The sequence below is a fragment of the Pecten maximus genome, chromosome 2 (genome assembly GCF_902652985.1).
Source record: "Pecten maximus chromosome 2, xPecMax1.1, whole genome shotgun sequence".
Classification (NCBI taxonomy): Eukaryota; Metazoa; Mollusca; class Bivalvia; order Pectinida; family Pectinidae; genus Pecten; species Pecten maximus.
The window spans coordinates 23,253,362-23,271,587 of NC_047016.1; the positions used below are offsets into that span (position 1 = coordinate 23,253,362).

Consider the following 18,226-nt stretch of genomic DNA (forward strand, 5'->3'; position numbering starts at 1 on the left):
CCCGTATGGGATGTTTTTAGATGTCCATACGCCGATACGGAGTAGATAATGAACATCGAATTTTCAATAGGCTGCTAATATGATATTAAACACAAGCAAACAAGCTGCTACTAGTGAAACTTTTTTCTATACAAATATCACATATTACATTGAAATTCAGAATGCGTTTTAATCCTAACAAATCCCTATTAATAAGTGGACGTCGAGGAAAGTGTTCTTCACTTTTGATACGACCACCGAAATCTGCCTGTCTCCGTGCACGTAGTCCGCGTACGTCTATAACTGGAGATGTCTATTACTTGTGGTGTGCTTTTCTGTACTGTATATATATTCATTTTTTATTAAAAATGGTACAAGCGGCCAGAATTAAAATAGTTTATATTTATAAACTTAAAACACGACCTTTCGTTTAGTCAGAGACTTGTATATCAGGGCAGAGACATATATATGTCTCTGGGTTTTACCTACAGCTTATACATGTATCTTCAATGCCGGTACAGGTAGTACTGTGATTAAAAGAAATTGAGTATAGTTTAAGTATTTACCGCAAACATCTAAGATTTATTATGATGAGTACCCTTCATAAATTCACTTAAATCTTTATTATATAAGTCTTATTCAACTTGTCATTTTCATAGTTCTTTCATGGAAAGAAAGAACAGACTATAGCTGAAATTCACTCAGGTGTAAAATTTGACATGTTGGCCAGGTAATACAGGTAAATTTCAGCATGTTGGCTAAGTGAGAATGAACCATCTAAAGTTCTCTGGCTGCAGTTCAAAGGAACCTTGCAACTTACCTGTGATTAAATTCAAAACTAATTACCTGGCTGTGATCGGGTGACATGTTGACGAACGGTGATGAGTACACAAGCAAATTCACACATGTTCCTAATAATTTGATAGTTGTATAATTGTCTGTTGCCAATTTCAGGAGGTATAAAACGCTATTTTATCAGCAGTATTATCAAGCAGGGACATACATATCTTATATGTCCCTTTTTCAAATAATCATTAAGGAACATAAAATGTCAAACTTTTCAAAAAATCAAAACCAGGAATAATATGCATAGAAAAAAAATATAAGGAGAAAGATATTACGTTCGGTTAATTTATGTACATATCTGTGATAAGACACTAAAAAATCCTCTAAACTTTGTCATAGTAAAAATAGTATCTGTCCGGAAACTGTTTTAACGTCTCAAACTATGACAGTCAAAACTTTGATTTTTTTGTTTTGTTACACCCGGCGATTTTAGGTAAAATTTATCTGAACAAAACAGTAGTAATTGATATTATTTACGGTCCGTCACTGTGTCACTGGACGATCTGAGCCTTGATCTAACACTAGGTTCAGTGTTAGGCGCAGGCGCACAGCCAAATCTCGCGACATAAAGCTTCCGCTCCAGATAACAAAAGGGACATGCGTGATGTTGCGAGATTTACCTATCCTTCGAATCTCTGTTATATACGTCTCTGGTTTAGTCAGGGACATATATAGACTTTACTATAAACTATACTTATTATACGTCCCTGGTTTAGTTTACACAGAGACTTGATATATATACAAGTCTCGAGTTTACACGAGTCAGTATAATTCTTCTTTCAAATCCAAATACTGTACTACAATTTCGGGTCACAAAAAGTCTTTCCGCACAACCTATTTCTGCTATAATTTCTTTGTATTTTCAACTTTTTTCAATCACTTGCCCTGCTTTCATATATAAGCATATATGAGCTTATCAGGTCTCTGTGTAAACTAAACGAAAGGTCGTGTTTTTAGTTTATAAATATAAAATATTATCAAATCAAATGTTAATAAAAACTCTTACGTTAAAATCAGCTCATTAACAAATCCAAGAAAATTATTTGCAAAAAATGTTTAGATGATAAAATTATAGCAAAATTAGAATGTGCGGAAAGACTTTTTGACCTGCACATCACAGGGACTTGGGAATTAGTTACAGTCTACATGTATTTGCACCTCCCCTAGTGTGTATATATCACATTTCGAGACGGGTTTTTTTTGGGGGGGGGGGGGCTAGACTAAAATTTGGTCTCTGTGTAAACTAAACGAAAGGTCGTGTTTTTAGTTTATAAATATAAAATATTATCAAATCAAATGTTAATAAAAACTCTTACTAAAATTTGGCAAAAATAACATCCCCGGTGGTCATGTATACGAGTGATCAGCGATCGATGATCTGGCGTTGACATATATACATGGTCATCCATAAAAGTGACCAGTTGGGTTGGAACGACTAAGCTCAATAATAGTTTAATCAAAAGTGGTTTGCTGATATTGTAAAAAAAAAAGTCGTAGAGGGCAAAATTATTTCAATTAAGGTCTCACAACTGTCAAAATCAAAGATGGCTGCCTGTCAGCCATTTTGTTTACCCCATCATATTCGAAATTGAATGGCCACAAAAAGGACGAAGGGGAACCTACATATATGGAGATTGAGAAATCTCCTTAATTCCATTACGTCTCAAATGGCGATATAGAGATGTAAAAAAAAAAGACGACCGCCTGTCGGCAATTTGGTTTTCCCAATCACAACCAAAATTGGTTGGTCGCAACTAGCGATCAAGGAGAGCCAACACATCCAAGTTTGAGAAGTGCACAATCCTTCCAGTACAAGAAATAACAATTACGTTACAAATTTCAACTGTCCAAATTCAAGATGGATGCCTGTCGGCCATTTTGGTTTCACGATCATCTTCATTTCTCAAAATTGAATGGGTACAACTATAGGGATCTGGGGAGACCTATACATGTACATCAAGTTTGAGAAATACAGTATCCAGTACCACCACTACGTCTCAACAAATATCCGTCGTCAAAATCCAAGATAGCTTGCCACCGTTAGTGCATAGGTGCTTAGCACGTTTATAAGCCCAAGACCGATTATAGACCAATAAACGTGCTAAGCACCTATGGTAAGTGTCGGTAATTTTTTTCTGTGGGCACAACTGAAGGGACCAAGGGGAAGCTATATATTATGAAAATCGAGCTTCAGCAATTTAAGAAATAGGGTAGCGAGAACGAAGATCATTTTTTTATTGACCCGAGGCTATTTGTTGTGCGTCTCTAAACCGATTACATGTGCTACACATTACTTATAATTACCAGAAACATGCATTAGTATGTTTCTGTAATTACTACTGCCGTATATGCTACGAATAAGTGGATGTACATTCATGATATACAGTCAAACCTCGATGATTCGAACTTCGTTGATTCGAATTTCTCGCTGTATCGAACTTTTTGCTTGGTCCCGAATTTTCTCACTATATAACACTACTAACGAAACTATGTATGATTCGAATTTTTATAAATCGAAGTTTTCGATGTATCGAACTTTTTTCATGACCCGTTAGCTATGATATTATAGGTAATTGACATCTCATGATTCGAACAAAAAATTTACCTGTACTGACCACTGGACAGGTGTTTGTCGTGACCCCTGCGGCAAGATTTCACACCTCTCCCCCAAATGCCCTGACTGACAATAGGGATAACGATAGCGTGTGTTGTCACTCCCGTTCATGGGGTTAATTAATAATCAGACCAAATTGATAGATAAAAGGTGTATGTAGAAGCCATGACATTTAATCACTCCGGTAAAACATTTCGGTAGATTCTAGTCGTCTCTGATAATCTCCGCCGCCATTGAAATCAGCGGTCGGTGAGTAAATTTTACGGAACTGTAAAACAACCGGACCAATTTTAAACACAAACAATTAGCGATGGCTTCACTCATATTCAAAGTGTCACGTTTCAAACTTATACATAAATATTCAAGTATATCGATTATTTGTCATTCAATCATGCATTTTCCAACCGATCGGCATTCCGTATTTTATATGCACATAACGTAAACGCACGTGTCTTTAGCAGAAAAGCCTAACGACTTACGTAAGTGTGCATTGTACTTCTTTTGCTTTATCTGTTAAACGCGATATAAGTGTTTTGTAACCGATACATATTTTGTTTTATTAATAAAATGCTTAGGTATAATAAACGAAAAGAATTTTATATTTTGTTGTGTTTGAGGTATAAATTAACTAAACGTTTCGATGTGAGCCTGACAGGCGACGATCAACACGAAGACACTAGAGGACATGTAACGTTAACAGATATGGTCATTATCAAGAAAACATCGATCTATTGCCAACCATGAATAATTCGAAGTCCCGCTGTTTCGAAGTTTTTCTGTTAGTCCCTTGAACTTCGAAACATCGAAGTTTGACTGTATATTGTAATCAGGGCGAGGTGTAGACATCGAGGATCTGAATATGAAGTAAATTCATCCTAGGTACACGATATTTGCGCTATGTTGTGAAAATGATATAAATCTGTCCAGGTCTCGCACAACTTATTATTTCACTGTAATTTATTACCAATGACTCAATCCCCTCAATCGCTCGTTTCAAGTTCAAATGTTGTGAAATTTATATCAAATTAAAGTTTGAAGATTTCCCTACCAGAAAAATGATGTTATTGGATAGGTTTAATAGCATATAAGAGCACATCTGTACTTGGAAGACAGTAACCCTGGTATTTGCAATGCACAGGGGAACCCCGACCTGGGGAATTCCCGCCTTTTTACACCTTGATTCCTACATCTTTCTATTTACACCAGGAGTGTATATTTTTGATTTTTAAAACCACAATACCCTACTTTTTATTCTCGTATATAGAAAGTACCCATTGCGTGTGTTATTTACTCAGGAAATAGCTACAAACCCAAGAAATACATTTTCTTCAGGGACTTGGTTCAGGTGAAACAGACCTCCAGGGGTTTAAGAGATACCTGGTACGTGCAAACAAGACCTATCAATTTTGACCTTTCGACTTTCACCCAAGACAACCTAAATCATAAATGTAAAACTTATGACACGATGCTATGGCATGAATATGAATTGCCTGGGGTTCATGGTATACACAAAATTGTTAAGGATGGACAAACTCGCTAAGTAACGTTCACCCCCCTCCCCTTACAAACAATTTACTAAAGTGGGGATATAAAAACCCCTGAACGAGAAGACTGCCAATAAAAACCCCAACATTTTTCTATCTCTCGGGCTTTTTAAAGCAACAGCGACCTCGACAGTCCTCCAGAATTTCTGAAGATTTCATTACAAAATTTGGTTTAACTTCAGTCTGTACTATTAAGGACCTGTAGTATTGTCTCAAGCTAGCCTGGACTTGCAAGGACGATTTCAGCATGCATTGCACATCTACTTTTCAGAGTATTAAGCTATCCAGAAACAATTTTTTTATTTTTAAGAAGCACTGGATTAAAGTCAGGAGAGCAATTGGTCAAACAGAAACCAACAAACAAGCAAGTTCCTTTAGCGCTAGCATTATTTCAGATACAAGACTATTATTGCCCTTCATAATAGCCAATTTAGAAAGAACGACAAGAGGCAGTAATTTTTTTTTTGCTCTGGCTCTTTTATTCAATTTTTTAACATTTCTTTTTTCTCTTTTTTTTCTTCTTCTTGCACGTTGAATACTTTTCATCTTTTGAAAAAGCATATATTTGTGTATGCGACTTGTCACATTTGCACATTACTAGGGGTTGTTGCAAAGCTTGACATTAATATGATCAGTTATCACATCCGATACAATGGAATGATGGAAATGGTCAAATGGTAAAGAAAACCACATTTTAACCTTTCGTGATAAGATAAAGAGTTAACTCGATGGAAATAAATGAAACTAAACTGAACTGAAATTTCTTTGTAACAGTTATGTAATTGGCAATTGAGCATTCAAAACTTATTTGTCCATCTTCCTACACTGCAGTTTGTTTCAAAGCATTAAGCATGTGCAGCAAACATTTATCAAAATAAGCATGTTTTCCATTGGTCTTTGTTTTGATGGACACAGAATCTTCACATTGGACTAGTTTTTGTATTACCATGATCAGTTGGGTAGATTTTCAAGTCTCTATCTTAACAGTGTTCTAATTATGATGGCTTGTAATTGAAACAAAAAATAAATTAGTTTTGAATTTTGTAAGCTTGATCTTGGTCCAGAATTTGTCCTGTATTTAATCGACTTCCTCGATGGTTGGGCCACCACTTCCACCAGTGGATGCTCCATCAGCACCACCCGGCATACCGCCTGGCATGCCTCCGGGCATACCTCCGGGCATACCTCCAGGTGCTCCACCAGCTCCTTGGTACAGCTTGGTGATGATTGGATTACAAACACCCTCTAACTCCTTCTGTTTGTGCTCGAACTCTTCCTTTTCGGCCAATTGGTTGGCATCTAGCCAAGAGATAACCTCTGTACACTTGTCAACGATGGTCTTCTTATCGTCTTCACTGATCTTGCTCTTGAGGTTGTCGTCCTCAACTGTGGATTTCATCTGGAAGGCATAGCTCTCCAAGGCATTCTTGGAAGAAACACGGTTACGTTGTACATCATCTTCTGCCTTGTATTTCTCAGCATCATTCACCATCCTTTCGATCTCATCCTTTGACAAACGACCTGAATGGTAAAGAAGACAACATTTACTCAAACTATTCAATTCGACTTTGCCGATCTCATTTAAGTCAAAAATTGTTTAAGTTGCTGTCATTGGGAAACTACAATTACACAAGTGGTCATTTCATTCAATCTGTTTCCTCATTATTGACTAGGGTTGGATACCGGTAAGAACAAAACAATAAGTCTAAGATACCAACGAAACAATGCTACGATACCGATACTTTTTGGAGTGATGAATCATTATAGCTGTAATAGTTTGATTTAAATGCGAAAAATAACCTTTGCATGGATTACTTAGTATAGCTTATGAATAAAGACAATACTGTAGCAGTGTTCGAAAGTAAAGGTGGTCCGATGGCCCGAGGCCACAGAAAATCTGATCGGTCTATGTAAAAATTCATTGTGTTGGACCGATTGGCTATGCAATTTTTCAGTCTTGATATTAAATTTTCCTCATGACACATAACAAAATCTTTCCTTGTCTTTTGACTAATGATCCAGTAATAAATGAGCTCAAAATAAAAGTAAATCTTCCGAGAAAAGCGCGTCAGCAGGGTGTATTTGCTTCAAGCGTCTGAGTGATTTGACACCGAACGATGCAAGCGTTTGCATGACGCAGTTATTCAAAACAACATGGCGCACATGTTAAAGTATTATGAAGGTGCTAAACCAAATACGAAGCGAAAACATTCCTCTGCTTATTCCTCGGCGACACAGTTACATGCTAAACGAAAGGCATATGACGACAACACCAGAGAAAGGACTTTTCAATGCCACTGGCTTGTTCTGTTGGAAGAGACTGGTTATGTTACGAGGTCGAGGACAACGTGATGAAATGTAGGTACTGTTGTGATTTGATTTTGAACTTGATTATTTCTTGTAGATATTTTATGCTTTAATTTGATTATTATCTGATGAATGAATATTAAACCATGATTTGGAGTTTCTTGTCAGAATTTGAGAAATGTCTACATACTCTGTGATTCATGTATTATTTATCCTATCATTTATCTGTTAGACAAAAGGTGCAGACTTACCATTGAGGCAATGACTGACGTAATGATCGTAAAGTCGCTCACTTCTTCTGTTGAACAATTTGACCCAGAAGATGCCATTAACAGGTTTTTGGTTAGTTTAATACCTTTTAGTTTAAAGTCACTTCAATTGAAAGTGTTTCAAAGTCCTTTAAAACAATAACATTAATTATGCATAGTGCATTATAGCATACTAGTTCATATCAGCCTCTCAAGATAACTTCAGAAGGCTTATTATTAACTAATTAATATTATTTTAACCAACACTGCAAGTTTGCATTAAACAGATGAAAACACCATCTGGAGGGATGAGGAGACCAGAATTTGAGAGGTCTGCACTAAAGGCAGCATCAACTTCAAAGGAAATAGAGGGTGAAGCTGTGATAGAAGGAGATGGACAAGCAGAAGCTGAAATAGATCATCAGATGGAGTCCGATTCAGAGGATGTTGATTCAGATGTTGAGGGGGATTTTGAGCCAGGCTTTGATAATATGGGTGACACATTCACCAAAGTGTTAAAGGAAGCGGCTGCGGTTGAGCTTGAGCACGAAACGGTCAAAGAAGTAAAATTTAAAAAAGAACTGATTAACAATCGCAAATAAAAATCTTATTAACAATTACAATTGATTCTCATTTTTTTATTTCATTAACGACATTGCACTTATTTCACAATAAGTTTAACGACTATCACTCTGCTACTAAAAAGCATGTTGTAAAAATGGGTCTATGGAAAAATTACTTGGGCTATGGAATTTCAGTTTTCTGTAGACCTATTGTCTATGGAGAATTCAGAGTTACTTTCAGACACTGCTGTAGAACAAACCACTCAAGATTTCTGATATAATGACTCGAACTGTATTCAAACATTAACATGAAAACAATGTCTTAATCAAAATTTATTGAACAAAATAAGTTTTTGTGGAGTTTTTTTTACATCAGATTTTAATGTATTTCTTCTTGCAAATACCATACAGTACCAGTATCAAATCCTATTATTGATTTAAAAAAAAAAAATCTAAATTGGTGTAAAGTTAAAATAAAATAAGTGCAAGTGTTGTATTTATTTAGCGATGATTAGTCATTTCACCACTATGACTTATTGATTCCCCAACACTAATAAGTACCTTCGAACACTGGAACAGCTCTCAACAATACAAGACTATATACAAGTACTTTTTTTCATCTTACCTTTGTCATTGGTGATGGTGATTTTGTTCTCCTTGCCTGTACTCTTGTCAACAGCAGACACATTCAAGATACCATTGGCGTCAACGTCAAATGTGACCTCAATTTGAGGAACACCTCTCGGTGCTGGTGGAATCCCAGTCAGCTCAAACTTTCCAAGCAGATTGTTGTCCTTGGTCATTGCTCGTTCTCCCTCGTAAACCTGGATCAACACACCTGGCTGATTGTCAGAGTAGGTGGTGAATGTTTGGGTCTGCTTGGTGGGAACAGTTGTGTTACGTTTGATGAGAGAGGTCATCACTCCTCCAGCGGTCTCAATAACGTAAACGCACGTGTCTTTAGCAGAAAAGCCTAACGACTTACGTAAGTGTGCATTGTACTTCTTTTGCTTTATCTGTTAAACGCGATATAAGTGTTTTGTAACCGATACATATTTTGTTTTATTAATAAAATGCTTAGGTATAATAAACGAAAAGAATTTTATATTTTGTTGTGTTTGAGGTATAAATTAACTAAACGTTTCGATGTGAGCCTGACAGGCGACGATCAACACGAAGACACTAGAGGACATGTAACGTTAACAGATATGGTCATTATCAAGAAAACATCGATCTATTGCCAACCATGAATAATTCGAAGTCCCGCTGTTTCGAAGTTTTTCTGTTAGTCCCTTGAACTTCGAAACATCGAAGTTTGACTGTATATTGTAATCAGGGCGAGGTGTAGACATCGAGGATCTGAATATGAAGTAAATTCATCCTAGGTACACGATATTTGCGCTATGTTGTGAAAATGATATAAATCTGTCCAGGTCTCGCACAACTTATTATTTCACTGTAATTTATTACCAATGACTCAATCCCCTCAATCGCTCGTTTCAAGTTCAAATGTTGTGAAATTTATATCAAATTAAAGTTTGAAGATTTCCCTACCAGAAAAATGATGTTATTGGATAGGTTTAATAGCATATAAGAGCACATCTGTACTTGGAAGACAGTAACCCTGGTATTTGCAATGCACAGGGGAACCCCGACCTGGGGAATTCCCGCCTTTTTACACCTTGATTCCTACATCTTTCTATTTACACCAGGAGTGTATATTTTTGATTTTTAAAACCACAATACCCTACTTTTTATTCTCGTATATAGAAAGTACCCATTGCGTGTGTTATTTACTCAGGAAATAGCTACAAACCCAAGAAATACATTTTCTTCAGGGACTTGGTTCAGGTGAAACAGACCTCCAGGGGTTTAAGAGATACCTGGTACGTGCAAACAAGACCTATCAATTTTGACCTTTCGACTTTCACCCAAGACAACCTAAATCATAAATGTAAAACTTATGACACGATGCTATGGCATGAATATGAATTGCCTGGGGTTCATGGTATACACAAAATTGTTAAGGATGGACAAACTCGCTAAGTAACGTTCACCCCCCTCCCCTTACAAACAATTTACTAAAGTGGGGATATAAAAACCCCTGAACGAGAAGACTGCCAATAAAAACCCCAACATTTTTCTATCTCTCGGGCTTTTTAAAGCAACAGCGACCTCGACAGTCCTCCAGAATTTCTGAAGATTTCATTACAAAATTTGGTTTAACTTCAGTCTGTACTATTAAGGACCTGTAGTATTGTCTCAAGCTAGCCTGGACTTGCAAGGACGATTTCAGCATGCATTGCACATCTACTTTTCAGAGTATTAAGCTATCCAGAAACAATTTTTTTATTTTTAAGAAGCACTGGATTAAAGTCAGGAGAGCAATTGGTCAAACAGAAACCAACAAACAAGCAAGTTCCTTTAGCGCTAGCATTATTTCAGATACAAGACTATTATTGCCCTTCATAATAGCCAATTTAGAAAGAACGACAAGAGGCAGTAATTTTTTTTTTGCTCTGGCTCTTTTATTCAATTTTTTAACATTTCTTTTTTCTCTTTTTTTTCTTCTTCTTGCACGTTGAATACTTTTCATCTTTTGAAAAAGCATATATTTGTGTATGCGACTTGTCACATTTGCACATTACTAGGGGTTGTTGCAAAGCTTGACATTAATATGATCAGTTATCACATCCGATACAATGGAATGATGGAAATGGTCAAATGGTAAAGAAAACCACATTTTAACCTTTCGTGATAAGATAAAGAGTTAACTCGATGGAAATAAATGAAACTAAACTGAACTGAAATTTCTTTGTAACAGTTATGTAATTGGCAATTGAGCATTCAAAACTTATTTGTCCATCTTCCTACACTGCAGTTTGTTTCAAAGCATTAAGCATGTGCAGCAAACATTTATCAAAATAAGCATGTTTTCCATTGGTCTTTGTTTTGATGGACACAGAATCTTCACATTGGACTAGTTTTTGTATTACCATGATCAGTTGGGTAGATTTTCAAGTCTCTATCTTAACAGTGTTCTAATTATGATGGCTTGTAATTGAAACAAAAAATAAATTAGTTTTGAATTTTGTAAGCTTGATCTTGGTCCAGAATTTGTCCTGTATTTAATCGACTTCCTCGATGGTTGGGCCACCACTTCCACCAGTGGATGCTCCATCAGCACCACCCGGCATACCGCCTGGCATGCCTCCGGGCATACCTCCGGGCATACCTCCAGGTGCTCCACCAGCTCCTTGGTACAGCTTGGTGATGATTGGATTACAAACACCCTCTAACTCCTTCTGTTTGTGCTCGAACTCTTCCTTTTCGGCCAATTGGTTGGCATCTAGCCAAGAGATAACCTCTGTACACTTGTCAACGATGGTCTTCTTATCGTCTTCACTGATCTTGCTCTTGAGGTTGTCGTCCTCAACTGTGGATTTCATCTGGAAGGCATAGCTCTCCAAGGCATTCTTGGAAGAAACACGGTTACGTTGTACATCATCTTCTGCCTTGTATTTCTCAGCATCATTCACCATCCTTTCGATCTCATCCTTTGACAAACGACCTGAATGGTAAAGAAGACAACATTTACTCAAACTATTCAATTCGACTTTGCCGATCTCATTTAAGTCAAAAATTGTTTAAGTTGCTGTCATTGGGAAACTACAATTACACAAGTGGTCATTTCATTCAATCTGTTTCCTCATTATTGACTAGGGTTGGATACCGGTAAGAACAAAACAATAAGTCTAAGATACCAACGAAACAATGCTACGATACCGATACTTTTTGGAGTGATGAATCATTATAGCTGTAATAGTTTGATTTAAATGCGAAAAATAACCTTTGCATGGATTACTTAGTATAGCTTATGAATAAAGACAATACTGTAGCAGTGTTCGAAAGTAAAGGTGGTCCGATGGCCCGAGGCCACAGAAAATCTGATCGGTCTATGTAAAAATTCATTGTGTTGGACCGATTGGCTATGCAATTTTTCAGTCTTGATATTAAATTTTCCTCATGACACATAACAAAATCTTTCCTTGTCTTTTGACTAATGATCCAGTAATAAATGAGCTCAAAATAAAAGTAAATCTTCCGAGAAAAGCGCGTCAGCAGGGTGTATTTGCTTCAAGCGTCTGAGTGATTTGACACCGAACGATGCAAGCGTTTGCATGACGCAGTTATTCAAAACAACATGGCGCACATGTTAAAGTATTATGAAGGTGCTAAACCAAATACGAAGCGAAAACATTCCTCTGCTTATTCCTCGGCGACACAGTTACATGCTAAACGAAAGGCATATGACGACAACACCAGAGAAAGGACTTTTCAATGCCACTGGCTTGTTCTGTTGGAAGAGACTGGTTATGTTACGAGGTCGAGGACAACGTGATGAAATGTAGGTACTGTTGTGATTTGATTTTGAACTTGATTATTTCTTGTAGATATTTTATGCTTTAATTTGATTATTATCTGATGAATGAATATTAAACCATGATTTGGAGTTTCTTGTCAGAATTTGAGAAATGTCTACATACTCTGTGATTCATGTATTATTTATCCTATCATTTATCTGTTAGACAAAAGGTGCAGACTTACCATTGAGGCAATGACTGACGTAATGATCGTAAAGTCGCTCACTTCTTCTGTTGAACAATTTGACCCAGAAGATGCCATTAACAGGTTTTTGGTTAGTTTAATACCTTTTAGTTTAAAGTCACTTCAATTGAAAGTGTTTCAAAGTCCTTTAAAACAATAACATTAATTATGCATAGTGCATTATAGCATACTAGTTCATATCAGCCTCTCAAGATAACTTCAGAAGGCTTATTATTAACTAATTAATATTATTTTAACCAACACTGCAAGTTTGCATTAAACAGATGAAAACACCATCTGGAGGGATGAGGAGACCAGAATTTGAGAGGTCTGCACTAAAGGCAGCATCAACTTCAAAGGAAATAGAGGGTGAAGCTGTGATAGAAGGAGATGGACAAGCAGAAGCTGAAATAGATCATCAGATGGAGTCCGATTCAGAGGATGTTGATTCAGATGTTGAGGGGGATTTTGAGCCAGGCTTTGATAATATGGGTGACACATTCACCAAAGTGTTAAAGGAAGCGGCTGCGGTTGAGCTTGAGCACGAAACGGTCAAAGAAGTAAAATTTAAAAAAGAACTGATTAACAATCGCAAATAAAAATCTTATTAACAATTACAATTGATTCTCATTTTTTTATTTCATTAACGACATTGCACTTATTTCACAATAAGTTTAACGACTATCACTCTGCTACTAAAAAGCATGTTGTAAAAAATGGGTCTATGGAAAAATTACTTGGGCTATGGAATTTCAGTTTTCTGTAGACCTATTGTCTATGGAGAATTCAGAGTTACTTTCAGACACTGCTGTAGAACAAACCACTCAAGATTTCTGATATAATGACTCGAACTGTATTCAAACATTAACATGAAAACAATGTCTTAATCAAAATTTATTGAACAAAATAAGTTTTTGTGGAGTTTTTTTTACATCAGATTTTAATGTATTTCTTCTTGCAAATACCATACAGTACCAGTATCAAATCCTATTATTGATTTAAAAAAAAAAAATCTATATTGGTGTAAAGTTAAAAATAAAATAAGTGCAAGTGTTGTATTTATTTAGCGATGATTAGTCATTTCACCACTATGACTTATTGATTCCCCAACACTAATAAGTACCTTCGAACACTGGAACAGCCCTCAACAATACAAGACTATATACAAGTACTTTTTTTCATCTTACCTTTGTCATTGGTGATGGTGATTTTGTTCTCCTTGCCTGTACTCTTGTCAACAGCAGACACATTCAAGATACCATTGGCGTCAACGTCAAATGTGACCTCAATTTGAGGAACACCTCTCGGTGCTGGTGGAATCCCAGTCAGCTCAAACTTTCCAAGCAGATTGTTGTCCTTGGTCATTGCTCGTTCTCCCTCGTAAACCTGGATCAACACACCTGGCTGATTGTCAGAGTAGGTGGTGAATGTTTGGGTCTGCTTGGTGGGAACAGTTGTGTTACGTTTGATGAGAGAGGTCATCACTCCTCCAGCGGTCTCAATACCCAAGGACAAAGGAGCTACATCCAACAACAGTAGATCTTGGACCTCCTCAGACTTGTCTCCAGACAGGATAGCTGCCTGTACAGCTGAAAAACATAACAGATTGAACTTAAAATAGAAACTCTTAACAATTTATCCGACAGATCAAATATCATGTATTTTAACATGTAGTAAAACCATTTATATATATACATCAATGTCTTTTAGAAAAACAATTATCAACTGGGAACAGTCAAAATAGTTGAAATGAGGGTCAACACATTTTAACTTTTCTTAGCTGGATTATGCATCGGAAGAAAAATAAAACACAAACCTGCACCATAGGCAACAGCCTCATCAGGATTAATGGATTTGTTCAGTTCTTTTCCATTGAAGTAGTCCTGAAGAAGTTTCTGAATCTTTGGAATACGAGTGGACCCACCAACCAGTACAATATCATGAATTGCACCTTTGTCTAGCTTGGCATCACGTAGAGATTTTTCTACAGGTTCCAAGGTTCCTCTAAATAGATCTGCATTCAACTCCTCAAAACGGGCCCTTGTGATACTTGTGTAGAAATCGGCTCCTTCATAGAGGGAGTCGATCTCGATGCTGGCCTGAGCACTTGATGACAAGGTTCTCTTTGCTCGCTCACATGCTGTTCTCAGACGCCGAAGGGACCTTTTGTTGTCGGTTATGTCCTTCTTGTGTTTACGCTTGAATTCCTGAACAAAGTGGTTCACCATACGATTATCAAAGTCCTCACCACCCAAGTGGGTGTCCCCAGATGTGGATTTCACTTCAAAGATTCCGTCTTCAATTGTCAGAATGGATACATCAAAAGTACCACCACCTAAATCAAAGATAAGTACATTTCTTTCTGTTCCAACCTGGAAAATAAACAAATATCACATTTTTATTTCATGGTGGGATAAAAATTCAGTTTACAATATCGAAAATGAAACTTGAAACATATAACAAAAAGCCATACTAGTGATAAAAATCACTCACTGTACAAAATTATTTATTATGCTATTGACTGGTCATCTTTATGAATTTTAAAATGTCATTAATTCCTATTGCGAAACAGAATCAATCCCTGTGTTATTTTAAGTACAAGTAACATAACTTTTCTCCAAATACTGAAAACAATCCACATCAATTGTGGACAGTAATGTAATAAGAAACAGAAAGTTCTGTTGTTGACAATGGCTAAGGACAAGATTAACAATAATAACATAGGTGATCATATAGAAATGTTACCTTTTTGTCGAGACCATATGCAATTGCGGCTGCTGTGGGCTCATTGATGATACGGAGCACATTCAGTCCTGAAATTGTTCCTGCGTCTTTTGTTGCCTGTCTTTGCGAGTCATTGAAGTAGGCTGGGACTGTTACTACAGCATTTGTCACAGTCTAAAATAACACATGTATCAATCAATAAGTGCCTTATGCAACTATATTTTTCTTTAACCTTAAGCAATAAATGAAAAAATAAAATGCAATACACAAATGTCAACTACAGCTCAAAAAATGTTAAAGTGTGCGACTTAAGTACTAAAGTATGTATTGTTTCAATCATTTTCATCCAGGTAGCTTACAATGTCACAAAGCTAGAAATGTTACCTTTCCAAGATAGGCTTCTGCGGTTTCCTTCATTTTGTTAAGAACCATAGAGGATATTTCTTCAGGGAAGAAGCTCTTTTTTTCGTTCTTGTACTCTACTGTCATTTTTGGTTTACCACCATCAGTGACCACTTCAAAAGGCCAATGCTTCATATCAGATTGCACACATTGGTCTTCAAATTTTCTGCCGATGAGACGTTTGGCATCTGAAAAGTATAAAGTAACATAAAAACACTATCAAAAAGACCATCACATTCCATCCCACAGCAACAAACATATTTTCATTTAATTGTATAATGTATGCCGTGATAGAATTCCAATCTAAAACTCTCGGTAAAAAAGCTTTAAAGCTTTTTAAAACTATATAGTGTATATATTTTCAATTATAGCATTTAATATTCTAAAACACTAAAAGTTCAACTCTATATTAATCGAATTATGGGATCAATGTTTAATACTAACACAAGATGCTTAAACATAAGTCAAAAATCAAATAACCCGTGGTCTATCAATTGTTCTTGTCAACAAAAGAAAATCTGAGCTCTAATTGGAAATTACCAAAGATTGTGTTGGTTGGATTCATAGCCACTTGGTTCTTGGCGGCATCTCCTACAAGACGCTCTGTTTCTGTAAATGCTACATAACTTGGGGTTGTTCGGTTTCCCTGGTCATTGGCAATGATTTCCACTTTTCCATGCTGGAACACTCCAACACAGGAATAGGTTGTTCCCAAATCGATCCCAACAGATGGTGCTGAACCGGACTTACTCATATTGCTGGAAAAAAAACCCAAATAAAACAAAAATTGTTAAATAAATATGCCAACAGGATCTTAAAAAGACTTAACCTCAAATTGTATTATGAATAAGCACAGTGATCAATGTTCATTAAAAAAAACCATGGTAGGCGATTTGCTTAAATAGGGGTACAAGATAATGAACGGGCACAGGCAAAACGTATATAAATATATTCGTGACATTTGTGATATTTCCTTCATTTTGGGTAATACCAGTATTATACCACCATTTTAAACTAGGTTAAGAAACTTGAATTCACAACCAATTTGTACATTGTTCAACCAGAGGCAGATTTAAAATAAAACATGGACCCTGATTAAGGTGTTTGAACAATGAATTCTTCACGAGATATTGCAGGTCTACACAGGTTGTAGAAAACCACGAACTTGTAATACGCAAACTCGCCAGTTGGAGTATGGATTTTCATTTACATTAAAGTCCACGATCTGTGGGTTTCACTGAAAGAACTAAGCATCATGTTTAAATAAACAAAAGTATCAGCAATGTTTGAATTACACAATACATATAAGTGTAAGTATGGGCTTCTTTTTATAGACCACCCTCTACGATGCGTAATTGAACCACATGACCAAGCCCGGATGCTAATAGAATTTGCTAGAAGCCGAGCAACATGTTCAAAGTCCATAGAAAACGAAAGCATATATTCTGTAAGTATTTATTACTTCGATCAGTTTCTTCTCAGGTGATGTAAAAACTTTCTTTTTTAAATACAATGAAACTAAGGAAAGACAGTTTTGTGTACCGCGTCTAGCCAAATACCTTAGATCTACTAGCGCACGTGGTGCGTGTTTGGTGGCAACATACATTGTATTTAAACCAAGACCTTACCTACAGACTTTCACTTTGACAAAGCACACTTCCAATCAGATTTGTAAACCAAAAACTACTCGTGAATTAAAAGTATAAATTATTAACATCCCCATTTAACTTTTCGATAACGCTAGCTAGAACGACGAAAAATGCCGGCCATTGTCTGCACGAGGACTCCTCCCTACAATTTATTCCAACAAATTTTACAGAATCGCCCGAAAGTAATGGCCCATTAATCGAACACAGATGCGTCTCAAACCGTTCTATAAACTTACCTGTTGTTTTTAGTGTTTTACTTGAATATTAGAGCCAGATATTTCAATGTTCTTGTCTCAGCTAAAACCCCTCGCTCCGGTTAGTTCTTGGTTCCCGGCGTTATGCGACCCGTATTTAATGCACACCGGAGGATATGACGTCAAATCTAGAAAATTCCAGAAGACGAGTAATATCCACCAATCAGAGCAGAGAAAAGAGACACGTGACTAATATGCTAATTATTATTACATTCTAGACAAGCGTGTGATTTACGGCTCTAATATATAGAATTCTAGGCCTATATATATATAATATATATATTGTATCGATAAAATGATCAAGCTAATATATATGGTACAAATCAGTTTCTAATATTACATCGGCATTCAGTTAATTTCATTTCATGGAAGTAGATCGAGTAGACTAGCTATATCATGTAAAATGTTTCCAACTTCAAAAATGTACACGAAAGTGCAGATGGACAAAAGCACAAAAAATGTGTAAAATTTACTATCATATACTTTCT

At 36.4% G+C, this 18,226-nt stretch overlaps 3 protein-coding genes across 6 annotated transcripts; 2 read left to right on the forward strand and 1 right to left on the reverse strand.

Annotated features, from left to right (window-relative positions):
• Positions 1 to 5,439: 5,439 nt before the first annotated feature.
• Positions 5,440 to 17,858, reverse strand: LOC117321546 (heat shock cognate 71 kDa protein). Of its 2 annotated transcripts, XM_033875992.1 has the most exons (8): positions 17,721 to 17,858; positions 16,376 to 16,593; positions 15,818 to 16,023; positions 15,455 to 15,607; positions 14,526 to 15,081; positions 14,197 to 14,298; positions 8,727 to 9,026; positions 5,440 to 6,504 (listed from the first exon to the last, which is right to left on the reverse strand). In XM_033875992.1, the coding sequence occupies exons 2-8, from the start codon at positions 16,587 to 16,589 to the stop codon at positions 6,062 to 6,064; spliced, it is 1,974 nt and encodes a 657-aa protein (XP_033731883.1). In that variant the 5' UTR covers positions 16,590 to 16,593; positions 17,721 to 17,858; the 3' UTR covers positions 5,440 to 6,061. The 2 variants fall into 2 exon arrangements, with proteins under 2 accessions (XP_033731883.1, XP_033731882.1); XM_033875991.1 differs by lacking the exons at positions 5,440 to 6,504; positions 8,727 to 9,026 and adding an exon at positions 10,608 to 11,672 and having other exon boundaries at positions 13,897 to 14,298.
• Positions 6,836 to 8,233, forward strand: LOC117321549. Of its 2 annotated transcripts, none has more exons than XM_033875996.1 (3): positions 6,836 to 7,345; positions 7,523 to 7,632; positions 7,826 to 8,233. In XM_033875996.1, exons 2-3 carry the CDS (start codon positions 7,552 to 7,554, stop codon positions 8,138 to 8,140), a joined length of 396 nt encoding a protein of 131 aa, XP_033731887.1. In that variant the 5' UTR covers positions 6,836 to 7,345; positions 7,523 to 7,551; the 3' UTR covers positions 8,141 to 8,233. The 2 variants fall into 2 exon arrangements, with proteins under 2 accessions (XP_033731887.1, XP_033731886.1); XM_033875995.1 differs by having other exon boundaries at positions 6,836 to 7,341; positions 7,826 to 8,232.
• LOC117321547 lies at positions 12,006 to 13,520 on the forward strand. Of its 2 annotated transcripts, none has more exons than XM_033875994.1 (3): positions 12,006 to 12,513; positions 12,691 to 12,800; positions 12,994 to 13,520. In XM_033875994.1, exons 2-3 carry the CDS (start codon positions 12,720 to 12,722, stop codon positions 13,306 to 13,308), a joined length of 396 nt encoding a protein of 131 aa, XP_033731885.1. In that variant the 5' UTR covers positions 12,006 to 12,513; positions 12,691 to 12,719; the 3' UTR covers positions 13,309 to 13,520. The 2 variants fall into 2 exon arrangements, with proteins under 2 accessions (XP_033731885.1, XP_033731884.1); XM_033875993.1 differs by having other exon boundaries at positions 12,006 to 12,509.
• Positions 17,859 to 18,226: the final 368 nt, after the last annotated feature.